General features: G+C 34.8%; 1 protein-coding gene across 5 annotated transcripts in view; it reads right to left on the bottom strand.

Annotated features, from left to right (window-relative positions):
• LOC105216402 (protein cappuccino) overlaps positions 1 to 8,079 on the bottom strand; it is a 93,202-nt gene extending 85,123 nt beyond the window's left edge. For 2 of the 5 annotated variants that reach the window (XM_029042953.2, XM_054226282.1), the window contains exon 1: positions 7,416 to 8,078. In XM_029042953.2, the coding sequence (XP_028898786.2) occupies positions 7,416 to 7,850 (435 nt within the window). In that variant the 5' untranslated portion in view covers positions 7,851 to 8,078. Of the gene's footprint in view, positions 1 to 7,415 lie in introns of all 5 variants that reach the window. The other 3 variants (XM_011190874.3, XM_029042956.2, XM_029042957.2) reach the window with 3 other exon arrangements.
• Positions 8,080 to 18,598: the final 10,519 nt, after the last annotated feature.

The following is an 18,598-nucleotide window of genomic DNA, read 5'->3' as shown; positions in this document are numbered from 1 at the left end:
GGGATGGCTTCCAAAATTTTACTATTATCGACCCTTGGGTTATCACGAGTCGATTTAGATGTTTCACCTCTTTCCTACTGATATAGCGTTCAAATCTAACCCATATCAAATTTTGGATACTGTCTTGTTTTGTGGACCGAGGAAGTGTTTATATCTAGGGGCTTCACCAAACAGTGCTTATCTTCAACTTATGATCCACACCCACAAAGCTTCTATTTTTCTCTCTCACGTATATGACAGCAACATTCAAGCTAATAGATTAAATTGTTTGAACCAACTGTAAATAAGAACTCGAGTCCTGTCGGCTTTATGTTTTTGGGCATTAAATATGTATAGGCCTGAATGTGTGCACATTTGTTTAGTTTCCAAACAGTATTTAGCAGTTTGTGTGAGTTATACACTGGTGTGTTGGTCATATTTTATGAATAATACACCAAGGCATGTAGCGTAGACGCTTAGCATGTTGCTCTACTGAATTGCCACAAGGCAAATAACAGTGAACTAGAAACAATAGGATTTAAACACGTTACTAGGCTACTGGCGTTTTAGCTGCAAGCGACTTAAAACACAACAAAAACAAACGCAATCACTTACTCACGAGTTTAAGGAAAGCGGCATAAAGCGGGCTAGCAAAAGCACAGAGTTAAAAGGCAGGATTTCAAAGTGAGCGGTGGAGAAAATTTGGCTTAAAGGAACTAAGCTGTTTCCTTAAGTTGTTATTCAATTTTATGAAATAAACGAATTTTATATATTAAATAGGTGTTTAATGGCAGCAAAAATGGCAAATAAGGCAGTATAATTTGGATGCTATATGATCTAGTAATTAATAAAATAATAAACAATGTAAGATTTCTCGAAACTAATACCTAACATGTATTGGACTCGGATGTGTGATCTATTGGTATTAGTATTGTGCTCAGTGGTAACGACTTTGTTTCAATCGGACTGGACTAAATGCATTTTACTGAAATTCTTTAAAATTGGTCAATTAGTATGAAAGATATAAAAATCCATCAAAATTGGACGACGGTGGGCTGGATTTGATTTCTATATATATATATAAATATTTGGCGTAGGCACCGCGATTATAGCCGAATCTATAAGAGCGTGCCATTGATTCCTCCTACGCTTTCCATATGATCTTTCCAACGGAGTGGAGGTCCTCCTCTTCTTCGACCAGCGAGTACTGCTTCGCACACTTTCAAAGCTGGAGTGTTTTCGTCAATACGAATAACAAGACCGAATTGATTCCTATGATGGACTTATCATCAGGGTTATGTTTCTAATGTTATTGTTGTTGCTTTATTTCTAAGCAGTAAGCGTATAATCTTAGGACTACTGCCCAGTCTCTGGTCCTTTTTATGATATATCTATATCATTCAAATTTATTATTTGAACTACTTCATTCTGGATATCTGATCTCGGTTTCTATATTTTATTTTTCTCTAAAACGAAAAAAAAACAAATTTGAAAGAATTATTTTACTAGACCTTATTGTGGGTGAAATCCATTTCCCGAACTTGAAATAGTTCGTATCAAAACTGTATTGGAAAACTCAGTTATAGACCCTACAATAATCATTAATATTGGTCAAATTGCTTTTAGGAAGATAAAGGACATATTTTGTAGAATGTTAAAGCTCCAACCTGATAGATAAATCTATCATTAAGACTCCTTGAATAATCAATCTTTTCACCTTAAACTGAAAATTTACGAATCACCCACAAAGTGGAACGGTAGTTGATTCTTGGGTAGATTAGATTAATTCTTGGAATTGCGGTAAAGTTGATCAAAAATCAAAGAAGAAATTAAAAAAACCCTGTGAATAAGTTTGAGACGAGGGACAAAGAAAAAGCAAATATATAATTAATTTGCTAGAATTATTTCATTGTGAGTTTATTGATAACAATTCTTCGATTGAAGATAACTTAACATTCACTTTGTAGAGTAATTATTGATGATGATGGTGATATTGTGATGAATTATTGTTTCCAAGTTGCCGGAATTTCGAAAATTTATGAGCCCACCAAATAAATAGTCCCATAACTAGGTTAAAGACTTTATATGGAAGGTTATATTTGAGTATGGAATATGCATGAGATTAATTCTAAGGCTTTCGGTAAATCTTATAAAAAATTAGAGACGAATTTTAGAAAAGCTGTGTATATAAGGATAAGACGAAACACGACAAAGATCTCTAAAATTGGTAAAATTATTTAATTGGAAGTTTGTTCGCCATCACTCTTCGAAACACTGGCCAATCGAAGGAAGTTCATATTTACTTGTAGAGTTGTCTTCCGTAATTCAAGATTATTGAACTAGCCAGATGATCCAGTCTTTGTTTTCAAGTTGCCTGAATTTTTAAAATAAGTGAACATATAAACAATATACTTTTTGGATATTTCATATAAATGAGACTGAAAACTAGGTTTGTTCATATATGAGAATAATTGGATAATCCAAAACGACAGCACAAAAAGTAGTTGTCTTTACGCAAAAAATTAATAGGCTGTGTAAGCAGACGTTGAGAAACACCAAAAGCTCCGTCAAGATCGGGAAGGACCTCTCCGAGGACCTCTCTCTCGATACCAAACGAGGTTTCAGACACTGCGACTTTGAAGTTTGTAGATAATTTCGTATACCTAGGCTTCAACATCAACACCGATAATAATCTCAGCGTTGAAATACCTCGCATAATCACTCTTGCCAACAGCTGCTACTATGGACTGAGCAGGCAATTGGAAAGTAAAGTGCTCTCTCAATGAACGAAAACTAAACTCTACAAGTCCCTCATCATTCCCGTCCTACTTTACGGTGCAGAGGCGTGGACGATGACAACATCCCATAAGACGACACTAGGAGTTTTCCAGAGAAAGGTTTTGACGTAGTTCAGCGAATAAAAAGACAGCGGCTACACTGGCTAAGTCATGTTGTTCGAATGGACGAGAGTGCTCCAGCTCTGAAAGTGTTCGATGCAGTACCCGCTGGTGGAAGCCGAGGAAGAGGGACATCTCCACTCCGATGGACGGACAAGTTGGAGAAGGACCTGTCTTCACTTGGTATTACAAATTGGCGCCAAACTGTCAAAAGGAGAGATGCGTGGCGCGCTGCTGTGGACTCGGCTATGACCGCGTAAGCGGTGTCTACGCCAGTCAAGAAGAAGAAGAAGGGTAATCCAAAACATGCTTTTCGTAAAAATTATGACTCAACTTCTTCCTCGTACGATATTTTAATCAGTATCTTCAATAAGACAGTCTTTTCGTAACTTCTTATTTTTAAATTTCAAGATACTAGATAATTCCATCAAAGCACTGAGCTGGATTAAAATATTTCCATTCACAAAATTAAAATAATAACCGTAAAAGGTGAGTGAGAGAGAGATTAGCGCTATTACCTTAACGGTAGCCGCAAGCTGCTTAACGGTAAGCGCTTATCTCGCACAAAAGCATAAATGCATTAGCTTAAGCATCTTATAGGTTTTGCGATTTTGTAGCAAATGAGATGCAGAACTGTTTTTTATTAACGCTTTCCATCGCTACTTCAATCTCCTACTCATTCTCATGGCATACAAATCTGCCATTCTATGCGCGCTTGTGAGTATCTCGCGGTTTTCTACAATTTTCTTGAAGGCACTTTGTATTATTAACTACATTGTTGCTGGTAAGTGGTGTGGAAATCTAAAGGAAATTTATGAAAATATACGCATAGAAAGTGAACATCACTTTAAAAGTACTCGAGAAAGCTTCTTTCAGCTACATTACATACTTTTAGTGGCGGCAGGAACTTTAAGTAGCCGGGAAAAAAATATGGACGAGTACTTCGTAATACGAAGTTTCGACAGTTTGTCTGTCGAAGTGTTTGGCTAATTTTGTGTTGCTCTTCGCAGACAGGTCTTCGCTGTAATTCACGCTTTTGCGAGCGTTGCAAATTAGAACGGTACCCATGTGTTCATATTGCCGAGCTTCTCGAATGCCTTCGCAATCTGTTTGGCATTGCACGTAAAATATAAGCCCATTTTGTGGAAATTTGATGTTTATCATTAAATTGTTTTTTTCCACTCCTCAGCGGCGAAATGGCAATCGAAGTGTGTTTAATGTGCGTAACGGCGACAATGGCAACAGCCAACAATTGTGAAAAAAACAAACAATGAAAGTAAATGCTTAATCGCATTGCTGGCAATAACAATTACTGCACCTATAAGTGTGTTGTAAAGATTAAGGTAGGTGTTAAGGAAATCGCGCAGAGTTGCATGTCGTCAAAGTGGAGTGTGCAAAAGAGGACACAGAGTAAATGTTGGTTGGTAGAATATTTGCATATTAACTGCTTCTAATGATGGACATGTAATTTAACAAAATCGGGGACACCAAATAAGAGGAAGAATGAGATCCTTGAAAGATGAAAATAATGCCATACTTTAAACTTTTCACTCTTAACTAAAATCCTATATAGTTGAACTACTACTAAGAAAACTATAATAGATAAATCATTAAACATTCATAAAGCTCATGATCCCAGAACCTATTTGATATAAGAAATGATATAAAAATAGAACGGGGGTTGGTGAATAGGTGTATTCACACTACCTCTAGATGTGTAAACATGGAGTTCACTAACGCCGAAATTCGCGCTATTTTAAAGTTTTCCTTCGTTAAAGGCAAATCCGCTAGAGAAACGTTCCGTGAGAGTCAGCCGACGGAAGACCTGTGACGACGAATGCCGATGAAAATGGTGACTGCTGCCGAAAAATGGATCACATACGACAATATCAAACGAAAACGGTCGTGGTCGAAGGCCGGTGATTCGTCCAAAACAGTGGCCAAGATTGACGGCCAGGAAGGTTTTGCTGTGTGTTTGGTGGGATTGGAAAGGAATCATCCGCTTAATTCTACCATATACTGCGAACAACTGGACCGCTTGAAGAGGGCGATCGACCAGAAGCGTCCAGAATTGGCCGACAGGAAGGGTGTAGTGTTTCACCAGGACAACGCCAGACCACACAGTTCGTTGATGACTCGTCAGAAGCTACGGAAGCTCGGATGGGAGGTTTTATTGCATCCATCGTATAGCCCAGACATAGCACCAAGTGATTACCACCTGTTCCTGTCCATGGCGAACGCCCTTTGTGGTGTAAAGTTGAACTCAAAGGAGGCTTGTGAAAAGTGGCTGTCCGAATTCTTCGCAAATAAAGATGGGGGCTTCTACGAAGGGGGTATTATGAAGTTGCCGTCTAGATGGAAACAGATTATGAAGAAGGAAATGCCGCTTATTTGAACTACATCCGATCAAAGTAACACTTTTTATAAAGCATTGAATAAAGAGCAAAAAAGCGGAAGGGGGGTATTTGCCAACCTAATATTATGGTCCGGAATTTAGCGTTATTATATAAATAAGGGTTTGCCATTATGCTTTTTAAAACATTTTTTATTTCGGGAAAGTTACCGCCGCGGGTGACTTGAATAAATTCCAGCCGAGAGACAGAATTTTCAACCACCTTTTGCAGCAATTGGCAGAGTAAGTCTGCTCAAATGGCAAGCCAATCTGAGTATAAATCAAGTAACAGCTGTCAAAACGACTAACCCCGAAAAAGTATTGCCTCATTGAAAGCCACATGTCTTAAGAAAAAAACACTCAACATCTTAGAGATTTCTAGTAACAAAAACTATTGGTTTCACTAAACATGAGGAAGGAAATTTCTTTCTGTGAAATCGAGTAGTAAAATAATGATTTCAATAAATTAACTACTTTTAGCTATGACAACATTGCTGAACACTATGGACTTTCATAATTCAACCATTACCTCTAAAGATTAATAAATCTTACTAAATTCTCTTTACTATTTTTATTTTCCTTCACAGGAAGTTTTAAGATTCTGAAAATGTTCACCTAACCACTTGTTGTCAAAAGGTTCAGAAATCTTTCGAAAACCCTAGGCCTCTCTGGCGACAGTTGTAATTTATCCGAGGCTAGGATCATATATGCTTTATAAAAGACTAAGAGAAAGGGTCGAAAGTGTTACTGATATGAATCTTAAAGAATGTGAAATTGTACATCTTGTGGAATGAGCAGAGCAGATGAGGTTCTTTTCAGCTAATGTTTTTTACTAATTTCTCTTTTTCAGTTGAGATTATACTCGTACAGCTCGTAGTTTATCAGTTCTTGCAGCTCTTATATATTTTGCAATAGACCTATTTCAGCTTTTTCATGGTCAGGCATTGTAGAAGCAGTACCATAATTTTTAATGAGGTGTTCAGGGCTTTCGTATCTCCCCAGTACTTCATTGCTATATGGTGTGGTATCTCAGCTGGGTTTTAAATAAGCTCTGGATGTCAAGAGGGTTCAATTCATCTTGTGCTGTTGGTTTGTTGTCGAGTACGTAATAGTGAGAGATCTACAATCTTCGTCTAAGATATTTGGATAAACTAATTGAAACTCACAGAAAAATATTGCACATGTTCCACAAGAATCGAGTCATCAATATACTCATTTAGCTGCTATCAGCGGAACTACGTTACGACACAGTTTCAGTGATAATTTGAATATGCTTCCATAAAAAGGAACATCCACATCGCCTTTGTTCTCAAAGAGAGTTGGCTTGCTTTGCAGATCTACACACTTGGCTGGACCTGACTACTGTTTGAATTTTATTTGAAAGGAGAATTACTCGCCGGCAGTTCTCTGACAATTGAATATCTCCGATTTTCGAAGTATTGGGATTCGAAGTTCGAAAAAAAGAAGAAAAAAAATTTATTAATTACAGGATATAGCTACTAATCCAAAATATGGATATTATGTACATTTTTCATACAATTTTCGGGTCAATCTTATTTGACATTATGTTATGAAGACTCAAATTTCGATCGAAAAAAAATATAAAATGTATAATAATAATAGTATTTTCTTTTAAATTCCTTTTTTCGAACTTCGAGTTCAAATATTTCAATTTTGGGGTTATATTCGAAAATCGAAAAATACATTTTTATTTTACTTATGACTCATTCTCCCGGAAAAAATTATTTTGGTTCAGTACCCAGCCGAGTGTTGTACAGTGAAGTTATATAACTTAGCAATTTTATTGACGTCGGCGCCTCGATCGCATATACATAATCCAATTTGAAGGAAATAAGAAAAAAACCCAAACTAATCCAATATCCCTAAGTTCAGTGTGTGGGCGTCCTACCCGCGGCCGTTGCATCGCTACCGAATCGGATAAAAGAACAAACCTATCCTAATATCTTAATTTTATTTGCGCATTTGTTTGTTTTCGGTTTTATACACGCGATCATAGCTACATACTGAGTGTATGCATACTTGTTGCTGTTGTAACTACAACAACAACACTACCCCGGTTTGTGAGCATTTGTTAATTAAAATTGCAGAAAAAACGGGAAACCAGTTCATCTATGCGATCGACTTACCTGCCTCAACTTTTCGGGCATTTCCACCTCGCTCAGCCCACGTTCGAGCGCCGCGTGGTAGGCTTCATTGTTTGCGTTTGTTGGGTTTTCAACGCTGCTATTGGCTTTGTTAGGCTTGTTTATCTTCTTGTTGTGGCTATTGTTTTCCTGGCTGCCGCTACTATTTCTGCTGCTGCTCTTGTTTTTGTTCTTATTGTTGTTGTTGTTGTTCTTTTTGTTTTCGCTGCTGCTGCGCCGTACGCCATGCGTTGTTGTTGCAATTGTTGTAGTTGTCATAGTTGTTGCTGTTGCTGCTGCTGCCTTCGCTTCCACATATTCTGCATATTGAGTTGTTGTTATTGCAAATAACGGTAGTATTTCGTAGCAACAAGCTAAAATGAAATTGAAGCAAATACTCAACGTTCGTCGAACATTTTTCAATATGCCCTTCGTCATTCGGCTGCGATTCGCTGCGTTTTGTGCGTTCACCTGCCTTAGTTTCTCATATACACACGCAATCGAGAATCGGCTTGTTTCTGTTGTTGTTGTGGTTGTTTTAGTAAATATATATGTGTGTTTTGTTTTTATTTTCTGGCAGAGAATTTGGATTTTATTAGCGAATTTTTATGTATTTAAAAATTTGGTTGACATTTTTCACCGAAACTGAAAATTTGATGTTGGAAAATCCAAAATTACAGGCAGAAAAGAAAAAAGAGAAAAAGCGTTGTGTTGCCATTTTTTCGATTTTAAAATGTTGTTTATGCGATCAGTTTAAAAATTCGGTGATTTTATGAAGTTCTTAAGTGGGAACTTTAAAGTATATTTTTCAGCAGTTTGGACTTTAGGGGTTTCCATAGAGTTTGCTTGTTAATAGATATATTTTTCTGTTTTATGATAATCAAAAGAAATGACAGTCTAGAAAAGCATACTCTGAGATTATTCGTGGATCTCCCGCTTATAGATGTTCTTACCATCTTACATATCTTTTTGCTATAACATCGAGACTACGGCGGAGGCGTCTCGTCTAAGAAAAATATCAGCAAAGTCCGTACACAACATTGCATACCTTCAGAATCCAGATAATGGCTGGATGGAATCTCGTGAAGAGTCTTTGAATCTGTTAGTTCGGAAATCCGTGATGCTGAACATGTAATAAGTACATAGAGTGATTCAGATCCCAATCTTGTAGATATATCTAGTATTAGAGCGCAATGTATGCTGGGCAGTAGAGAGTTTCAAACCCTTTAAATCACCGGGACCTGACCGCATATTCCCTGCTCAGTTGCAGCAATCCCGGCATTACATAACCTACTGACCTAAAGCCATAGTGGACGCGCTTAAAGATCTAGACGTCTCAGAGTTTCTTGGGTAATTCAACGACGTGTAGATCTGTCCAAAGAGGTACACCTCAAGCAAACGTGTTATCACCCCTTCTCTGGGTCTTAGCAATGATCTAGATCTATAAAAGAGGGGAGTACAAGTTGTGGCTTCCGTTGGTGATGTGGCTGTTTCGGTTAGAGGAAAATTTCCAAGCATCCTAACTAATGTTATGCAATCAATATTAAATGAAATAAATCGATGGACACAATCATGCGGAATAAACTTCAATGGTAGCAACATAGAGCTGGTATTGTTCACAAGGAAATACAAGATTCCTGATGTCGCACCACCATTAATAAATGGTACTGGGTTATCAATAGAAGATAATGCAAGCTATCTTGGACTAACCTTGGATAGGTAGATATCTTGAAATCCTAACATGGACGCAAGGTTAAAAAAAAGCTGCTACAGAACTGCCTACTTGCAAAAGAGTGGTGGGGCGAAAACCACTTCAAGTAAGTGATTGTCAGATTTAGACTGAGGGAATCTTCCGTACTAGCTACTTGTAATAAGGGACATTCTCGTATACTTGGCAGGTTCCCGTTCATAGCTGGTAATACGGATTTTCGTAATCCAGTAGAATTAAATCTTAATTCAGCTCTTAATATTACCTTCCCCTCCAGAGAGGAGTGGGATAGGGACGAAGAGGATAAAGACACATCTATGCGGACGGTCCAAAACTGGATAAACAAATAGGAGGAGGTGTCTTTTCAGTAAAGTTAGATACCAGAATCGCCCTTCGGCTACCAGTTACCTTTGTCTAGATCTCCTATACTTTATTTAAGATTTTACGCATCTTATTTCTATTATAGTCCTGTCCTATAACCTGTCCATACCAACACTACACCCTTACTATAGTCATGTATAATATGTCGGTGAGTGAATCTATTGATTCGTTTGCCTTTCTTATTATCGTCCCATTATAATATCCTAAAATAACTAGTGACTCGTTTTTGGCATTCATATTAGATAATATTCGCTCGAATAATGCATGTCTAGCATCCAGTGAAGTAAATATAGCAGCCGTAGCTAAGAGTGTACACGACGATCGTGGCGACGTTCGCATTAAACTCGGACTCACGTATGAAAAGACTTGGCGCATTTTACGTCGAGATCTTAAATTGAAAGCGTACAAAATACAGCTAGTGTAATAACTGAAGCCGCTCAGACCTTCCCAAGCAAAATCACTTCGCTCTATGGGCTCTTGAAAAGTTCCAAGAAGATCCGAAGTTTTTGAACAAAATGCTGTTCTGCGATTAGGCCCATTTCTGGCTAAATGGTTATGTAAATAAGCACAATTGCCATATTTGGAACGAAGAACAACCCGATGAGATTCTAGAGCGGTCATTTCATCCAGAAAAATCAAAGGTTTCGTGTTGTTTGTAGGCCGGTGGAATCATAGGTCCATATTTCTTGCAAAATGATGCCGGTGAGAACACAACCGGCTCGATGATCTCGGCGACATTTGGTTTCAACAAGACGGTGCTACTTCCCACACATCGCATCAATCAATGGATTTATTGAGAGAACACTTTGGTGAGCAGATAATTTCATGTTTTACGATGGTCAATTGGCCACCATGATCGTGTGATATCACCCCGTTATACTTTTTCCCTTGGGGATATGTAAAGTCTAAAGTCTATGCGGACAATCCCGCTTCGATTCAAGCCTTGGAGCAAAACATCACGCGTGTCATTAGCCAGTTTCCAGGCGAAATGCTCGAACGAGTCATTAAAAATTAGACTCAACGGATGGACCCTCTGAGACCTAGCCGCGGCCAATATTCAAAAGTGATAAGCTTTAAAAAATAAATGCCAAAGCATGTTCTTTCGAATGATAATAAACATTCCACTTTTTATTTATGTATGAATTTTCTGTGTTTTTTCATTAAAAAAGTAAGGAACCTCGTTAGTGAATCTTTCCATTCGTACCCCTTTTTCTTCAATTTACTCATTTTCATCTCGTTATATACACCTAAAATAACTAGCGAATGCTTTTTGGATACCTGTCGTAAGGGAATGGACTTTGACCTGATATTAATCCAAGGAAGTTTTGAATATGTTACATATCCCATCCTTAACCAATTTTCTATAATAAGGAAATTACAAGATTGAAATGAATGTTAATCTGCAAAGACATCTATTTTCTCTAAAAACTTATATCTATGGACAGCATCCATATATTAGTATAATTTATTATATGTAAGATTTTAACTATGCCATCTTTCCTATAGCTGAGTAATGGAACCTCGGTTCACTTCGTATACGATAGGGTTTCACTGTTTTGTGAAAGAGCTCTATGTAATTGCTACTTAATGAAGACTTCACTGTTCTTCTTCTTCTTCTGAGATACTATTAGCACTTCCCCATCTTTGAACAATGTGACTTACATTACGTCCACCACTAGAGGTCCGGATTCCTCGCCTGGTAAAAGGATTTCCATATATATTAACTTTCTTCTGGATAGTGCACTTGATTTAGTTGATATTTTAGATACTTTTCTCTTTGTTGGCATCCTTCCGCTAGCTTCAAACGATCTTTACATAGTTCTTTCCTTAACTTTCTTGAATAGTAAACTCAAATATTATATGTAATTACTTACTCACCTCTCTTTGCATTACAAAATAAATAAATTAAACAATTTCCAAATTAGTTTTATTCATTTCATTTATTATTTATTACTCTTTCATAATCTCTGTGCATCCTGCATCATCATCATCATTTTGTATATCATTTCGTATTTCGTTTTTACTTACATCTCAATTGAATAACTTTAGTCTTGTATGTATGTATGCAATTGCATATGCAATATGCTATGTATACTATATATTTTTGGTTTTGTTTTTCGGTTTTTGCTTTGCCTCTCGGTTGCACTAAATCTAATATTTAAAAGAATGTCTAAGAGCTACTTAAGGAATAATAATAAGAAGTACAATAAAAACTATTTGCATTGATTTTTGTTCATCATATTATTTCACTTAACTATAATATGCTGTATGTATACGCGTATGTATGTATGTATATTTGCTTACACAACAGTTATGTATGCTTGTATATATAACTATATTTATTTTATATGTAATATCCGTGCTGTTACTTGAATTTCATGTGTGTGGGGTTTCGGCTGTTTTTCTCAATGGCAGGCACATGCAAATCTCGCATGCGATTATTTCTTTGTAAAATACTCTCGTGATATTTTTTTCTTTAAATTTACAATGAGAATGGACACACACTTACATAAATAGTTGGTTGTTGTTGATAAAATTATGTCATGATATTTACAAATTTGCTAAAATACTAAGTTTTGGGGAATTTTTAGCGTTATTTTGTGGATGTTTTTTTGGGATGTATTTTACATTGAGTGCATACTGGAAAATTAATTTAGCGTTTCTTACTTGTTATTTACAGTAAAATGTTATTTTTTTGATAGATTAAAAAAAAATATTTTTTAAATAATAATTAAATATTAATTTTTTTTAACAGTTAATTTTAAAATTGTTGCGTTTTTATCCCTATGCATTTAATTTGAAAATTTCAAATAGTTGCCTTTTAAAAACATTTCATATTCATGCATATATTTTTTATAATTTAATTTTTTATTTATAATATTTCATACTTTTTTTAATTTCAATATTTTTTTACACTTAATTTATATTTTTATTTTATTTTTAATATTATTTTCCTTATATAGTTAATATTTTTTAATTTTATTTTTATTTTTTATATTTATTTTTAAATATATTTTTTTATTTTTATAATTACTAAATATTTTTTTTTTTAATTTTTTTAACATTTAATACTTTTTATCTTCTCGTTTAAGCCTCTTCAAGTGCATTCAAGCGTGTTTTTAACTATATTGCCTATATTTCCTATTTAAATATCACCAGTGCAAATAACAGCAATACAACCCATTCGAAATTGTTGTTTCTCTCACTGTTTTAATTAAGAAATTTAATTGTTTGCAAATAAAAAATTATTAAAATATTTTTTTCATATACATTTACATATATTTAGTATTATTAAAATATATATATTGTGTTGTTGTAAAAAAATCGAAAGAAAGTTGCAATATTGCTAAAATTTAATGTATTTCTTAAGAAATTATACTATAAATGTTCTGCGTTCAATTGCAAATCTTTGGAATAGAGAGCGCTGAACTCAAAAACAACAAGAGTCAAACACAAATTATACTTCAAATTACTCAATTAAGATCCAGATTTCTACATTTGTGCATGTTCTATGATATCTTAGAATTACGGTGTAATTTTTACTCTTCACAAAGTTTTTTAATATACATTTTCCTCATGAAATTTTTATTTACTACATAAATGCATTAGTTTTGAACCACAATTATTTGCATAATCTATTTATTTATATAATTTATTAAAGTATTCATAGCAAGAGTGCGAGCCACTTATACACTGTGCGACAATTTGATGCTGGTACAAAGTGATTAAGAGGTTTAATGGTTTAATGAATCCTTAGTAAAAAATCGTATACACAAAAATGTTTTAAATTTCAAATTATATGCATATATTTCTTCCTATTCCAAATCAGAATCCAACTCAGTACAACAAAGACAAATTCAAAAATGCCTCAACTAATTGTAATGCCCAAAAATTTGTTATGTTATATTAAGTTGTATTATGCTATGTCACAATACACAATTTGACCCATATATGCGATTTAAAGTCCAATAGAATAACGAAAATCAACAAATATAGTATATGAGGGCTGAGGTAATTCATGAACATGATTTCATTCATTTTCACCACCAATGTACACTATATCCAAGACTATATGCTCTCTTAATTTTTCAAAGATATCTCACATATTAACCGATATAAGCGGTATAAAGCCCAACGGACTTTGGAAAATACGAATATAAGGAATATGGGAGCTAGGGGAAGTTATGACCCGATTTTAACCATTTGTGGTACAGAGACAAAACATTAGAAGAAAAATATTCCCTCTGAATTCAATTAAAATATTTGAGAGATTTACCTATATTTTCGTTGAAAAATTACCCTTAGACACTGAGTTCTTCATTTTCGATATCCGGTGCCTTGAAAAGTTCTTGTCCGATTTAGGCAAATTTTCACAAGTATGTTAAGGGTTATTCCGCTATCTTCATTGGTTCCTAATGCATATACCATAAAGTGAATTCAAAACTCGGTTATATGGGAAATAGGCGTGGTCGTGAATCGATTTCGCCCATTTTTCATTCGTGTTATCAGGATGTCAAGAAAATATTATATACCGAATTTCATTGAAATCGATCGATTAGTTCCTGAGTATAATTTTTGACCCATGGGTGATTCTACGATAAGAGGTTTCAATTGCATAGAGAAAACGGCCAAAGAAAAACTTTGGATTTTTTGAAACCTCTATATTATGATTTTTGTCCCTTTTATTTATTTTCTCACGTAAGGGCAAGTCACTTAATACATATTTTATTACTTTTTCGACGACCAGGGTAAATACATCGGCCAGGGGAGAGACGTAAAGTTTATGGTAGATAATTATTTTACCAAAAGCACAAAATTAAATTAAAATAGTTTTACAAATTAAGAGAGTACCTCTTTCCTAGATGAATAAACCCTAAAATTAAAATAACAAATCAATAAATTAACTCTTTATCATAAATAACTGAAACAAATATTAAATATAATCTCTTAAAATCTTTCAAAATAATTTCTGACTTTTTAAAGAGGTATAGGAGTATATCTTCTGCCCTTTCGAAAGAAGATTTGGCATGGGGAAAGTCTGGCCAACCTGGTCTTATTTATATATACATACATATTGCATATATGTATATTTGGCGTATTCAACGCTTATGCGATTATAGGCAAATCTATTTTAACGCGCTAGTCATCTCTCCTTTTTGCTGTTTGACGCGAATTGGAAATACCAATAACAACCAGGTAACTTTTAATCTGGTTTTTCCTACGGAATGGAGGGCTTACTGTTCCTCTGCTCCCACCAGCGGGTACTGCATCGAACACTTTCCAAGCTGAAGCGCTTTTGTCATTCGAACAACATGACCTAGCCTCTGTCTTTTTATTCGCTGAACTACATATGTCAGTGTCGTCGAGCTATACGACGAGCTATAGTTCGTTCCATCATCTGCGGTATTCGCCGATGTCAATGTTCAAAAGACCATAAATCTTCCACAAAACTTTTTTCTCGAAAACTCCTAGTGCCGTCTCATCGGTTGTTGACATCGTCCATGCTTCTGCACCATAAAGCAGAACGGGGATGATAAGGGACTTGTAGAGTTTGGTTTTGGTTCATCAAGAGAGGACTTTAATATTTAAATGTCCACTCAGTTCAAACTAGCATCTGTTGGTAAGAGCGATTCTGCGTTGGATTGCGAGGCTAATATTTTGGGTTTTGTTAATGCTGGTGATGGCTGGAGGTGGGGAAGGGGTCATGTTTAGAAGATCTCGCAAGAAAGTCTCAAGACTCAAGCAGCTCACGACTTCCGGTCCGGGTGTCATGATGAATAGTATCTCCCCTGGTCTCTAACTTTCTCCCCTGGCAGTTATTTTGCCAGAGAAAATACGGCAGGGAGAGACGTTTTCATGAAAAATTTAATTGTTTTAATTGACTGAATTATTTTTTGGGTTAATTATTTATTTCACTTTAATTATCACAGTATTAGTAATTAAGAACAATAAAGGCAAATAAATTAAATTAATAGTATACGTTATATGAATTGCCAAGCGAGAGACAAAATCAGTTTTCGAATCCAGTACACCGCACGATTGGGGCGCAGTAATTAAAAAACTACAGTGTTCAAAGGGATTTCGCGATTAGTATTGTTAACTTCAGGCTGAAATGAGCCCATGATTTTAATTATTTTACTTCCGATTGAACTTAGTTTGGGTTTAGCATCTCATAAAAAAAATATATGTATTGTCCGAAAGTTAAAAAAAAAGTAGCAGCGGGACAAGCCAAGGGAGAGACTTTTTTAGACTTTGTAAGGAATTTCAGAAAAAATGTTTTAATTATGCAATAAATTGTAATATTATTTAATACACTACGTTAATGTGATGAGATTAATTTAAAAAAATAACAACATAAAGGACAAAAATAATACTTTAAGCTTATTGCCGCATAAGTTACCTCTTATCGTAGAATCACCCATATATAATTCTATATCTAACTCGTTTTATGACTTACAAACAGAAAACTATAATACTCTCCTAGCAACTTGTGTTGCGAGAGTATAATGACTGCTGTTTGAATTGGAGATTAACACTGCCGTCTGTCAAGGTTTTTCATGTTTTCTTTCTTTGTTTTCAATATATTATTCAATGTTGAATCGAAGTGGTGTTAAGTTTTGTTATGTCATGTTACATTAAGTTAAATCTTAATGTTTCATATTTGGATTTGTTTTCTTTCTACATTACGTTAAGTTCAGTAATTTTTTGCTATGCAATGCTATAGTAGATCATGAAAATTTTTAAATTCATTTTTTCTGCAATTTAAAAAAAAAATAGATGTAAAATAATTACGAGAAAATTAATTTCAATTGTCGCGCAGTGTGTATAGTAGCAGTACTCTCTTGCTATGTGCTTACTCGCTTACTTAGCGCTGCCACATTTGATGCTGTCAATAAAACAGCATTTATAATTTACTTATTTTTTTGTAATAACGGTAATTTTTGTTGCAAAATTAATATTTTGAAATATTTTTTAAATTTTTTTTCTAAAGTTCTTTATGCGTATGCTTTGAATATCTCTATTTATTAGTCTCTTATTACTTATAAATTATAACTTGCTACATTTAAATACATAAAATATTTGTTTTTGTATCTACACTTGATTTTTCAACTAAAAATATGTGAAAAATAAATATATTCCATTTTACTTTAATCTATTATTAATTATAATTTCCTAAACTGTGTACTGCCGTTTGATTTTGCGCACCAAAAATTACAAAAAAATTCACTTCAAAATGTAAATGTGCAAATAAACAGTTAAACACTATGTACTAAGTTCATGCACTCGCCTTAATAAACTGTCGACCAAAGCATAAATTCAATTACGCTTGACTTTTCTTGGCGCGCAAATCAATTAAATAGCATTTAGCACAACACACACACACATATATATGGCTGAGTTTTCAATTGTATTTGTATATTTGCGGTTTAATATTTTCACACACACACTCGCTTACAAATGTGTGTGTGTGTAATTCTTCATTGCAAAATTATGTTTTAATTACCATTTGCTCGTATGCGCCTGTGCGTATGCTAACATTTTGTTCGAAAACCATTTAAATTGCTCGAGCATTGCCATTGTCAATGGATTTCCATGAATTGTTGATTAAGTAATGAATTTTCTATGATTTTATTTACGTTATTTGACGAATTTTGTTATGTGCAAATGCTTGCTTCAACATTACGCTACCTGCCTCTGCTCTCATATACAAACATATATATGCTAGCGTGTGTGTGTTTTATGCAAATAAATACGTAAATATTTGGTTTTGCCTGCAAATATTTGCACTTTGGAAATCTCATATATGTGTGTTATGTGTAAATAATTTAGTCAAAAATAAATTGTAAAGGCATTCACACATATACACCCAACACACACACCCACCAACAGCAACAACAATAACAGTTAAGCCAGTGCTATTTGCTGGTGCTGGACTGGTCTAGCTTGAAGTGTTAGCTGGCATTTTAAAGTATTTACGCTTTTCTGCAGGTGAAATGTCACTCACATGCACGTGCAATTGCTTTAAGTGAATAGCGAAATGTATTTAATAATTTACAACGCTGTAATTGCCAAAAGATTTTTGCTGGAAATTAGAAAGTTAATTTATGTATTTGACAAATTTGCTGATTTGTAGTCATTTCAGCATTAATTGAATTTTGGTAAATAATTTTTAAATGTTAGTGGCAAATGTTCTGCAGTCTTCTTTTGCTGAAACGATAGAAATGACCTTAGATTAATAATCACCATGTATTCTCTAATATTCATTATTATATCATGTTTTAACGGTGACCTTTCTGGTTTTTTCTCTGTTTTTCAATGACCAAGGACTTATTTTACCCAATAAAAATACTCTTTGCCTTACATTTTGATCTGTAACCCTTAATTCCGGAGCAAATTTCAGGTAATTTATAAGTCTGCACTTTCTTGGCTTCGCAGTCTGTGTCAATTCGTTACCGGCTCAACCAACTCACTCACATTAGCATCTTTATAACCTCAAAATCTTACGTACTTTAGATAACTTTAATATAAATATTACCTCCCCCCTTGATTTCGGACATTTCAGGGTTCCATTATTCCGATATTCTACTTAGGTGTTATAACGTAAGCCCTCCTAGAATTCATCATTGTATTTGAGAAACTCCCTCTCTACTTTTGATATTTCTTTGCATTCGCATGTTGAATAGTAAATCTACAATTCACGACTTTGATTTTGGAGACAGATCCCAGAATAAATTTGTAAGAATTTCCAGACCCCAAAACCTTTAAAAAGTTTCTATACCGAACTGTGTACATTTCCGACACTCTCTTCTTTTGATATTCTGATGTTATCTTAAGAAGAAGTTGCAATCTCTGAAGCAAGGGTTCACCAATGTATAACATTGATATCATCAGTGGACGTTTCAGTTCTCACTATGGTTCTTTATGGGAACTAAGCTGTATCATGGGGCACTTATTTCTAAGAGGCCACCTGCAGAGACTTGGTTTAGTAGAATCGCCAGAATGCAGGGCGTGCGCAGAGGATGATGAGACACTGGAGCATTATTTTTAGTCGGTTAAAAAGGAACACCTTCCATGGCTCCCAATACTCAAACCTAAG

Source organism: Zeugodacus cucurbitae, chromosome 3 (assembly GCF_028554725.1).
Source record: "Zeugodacus cucurbitae isolate PBARC_wt_2022May chromosome 3, idZeuCucr1.2, whole genome shotgun sequence".
Taxonomy (NCBI): domain Eukaryota; kingdom Metazoa; phylum Arthropoda; class Insecta; order Diptera; family Tephritidae; genus Zeugodacus; species Zeugodacus cucurbitae.
The sequence above is the reverse complement of the archived record's forward strand: the minus strand, read 5'-3'. Positions and strand labels throughout refer to the sequence as shown.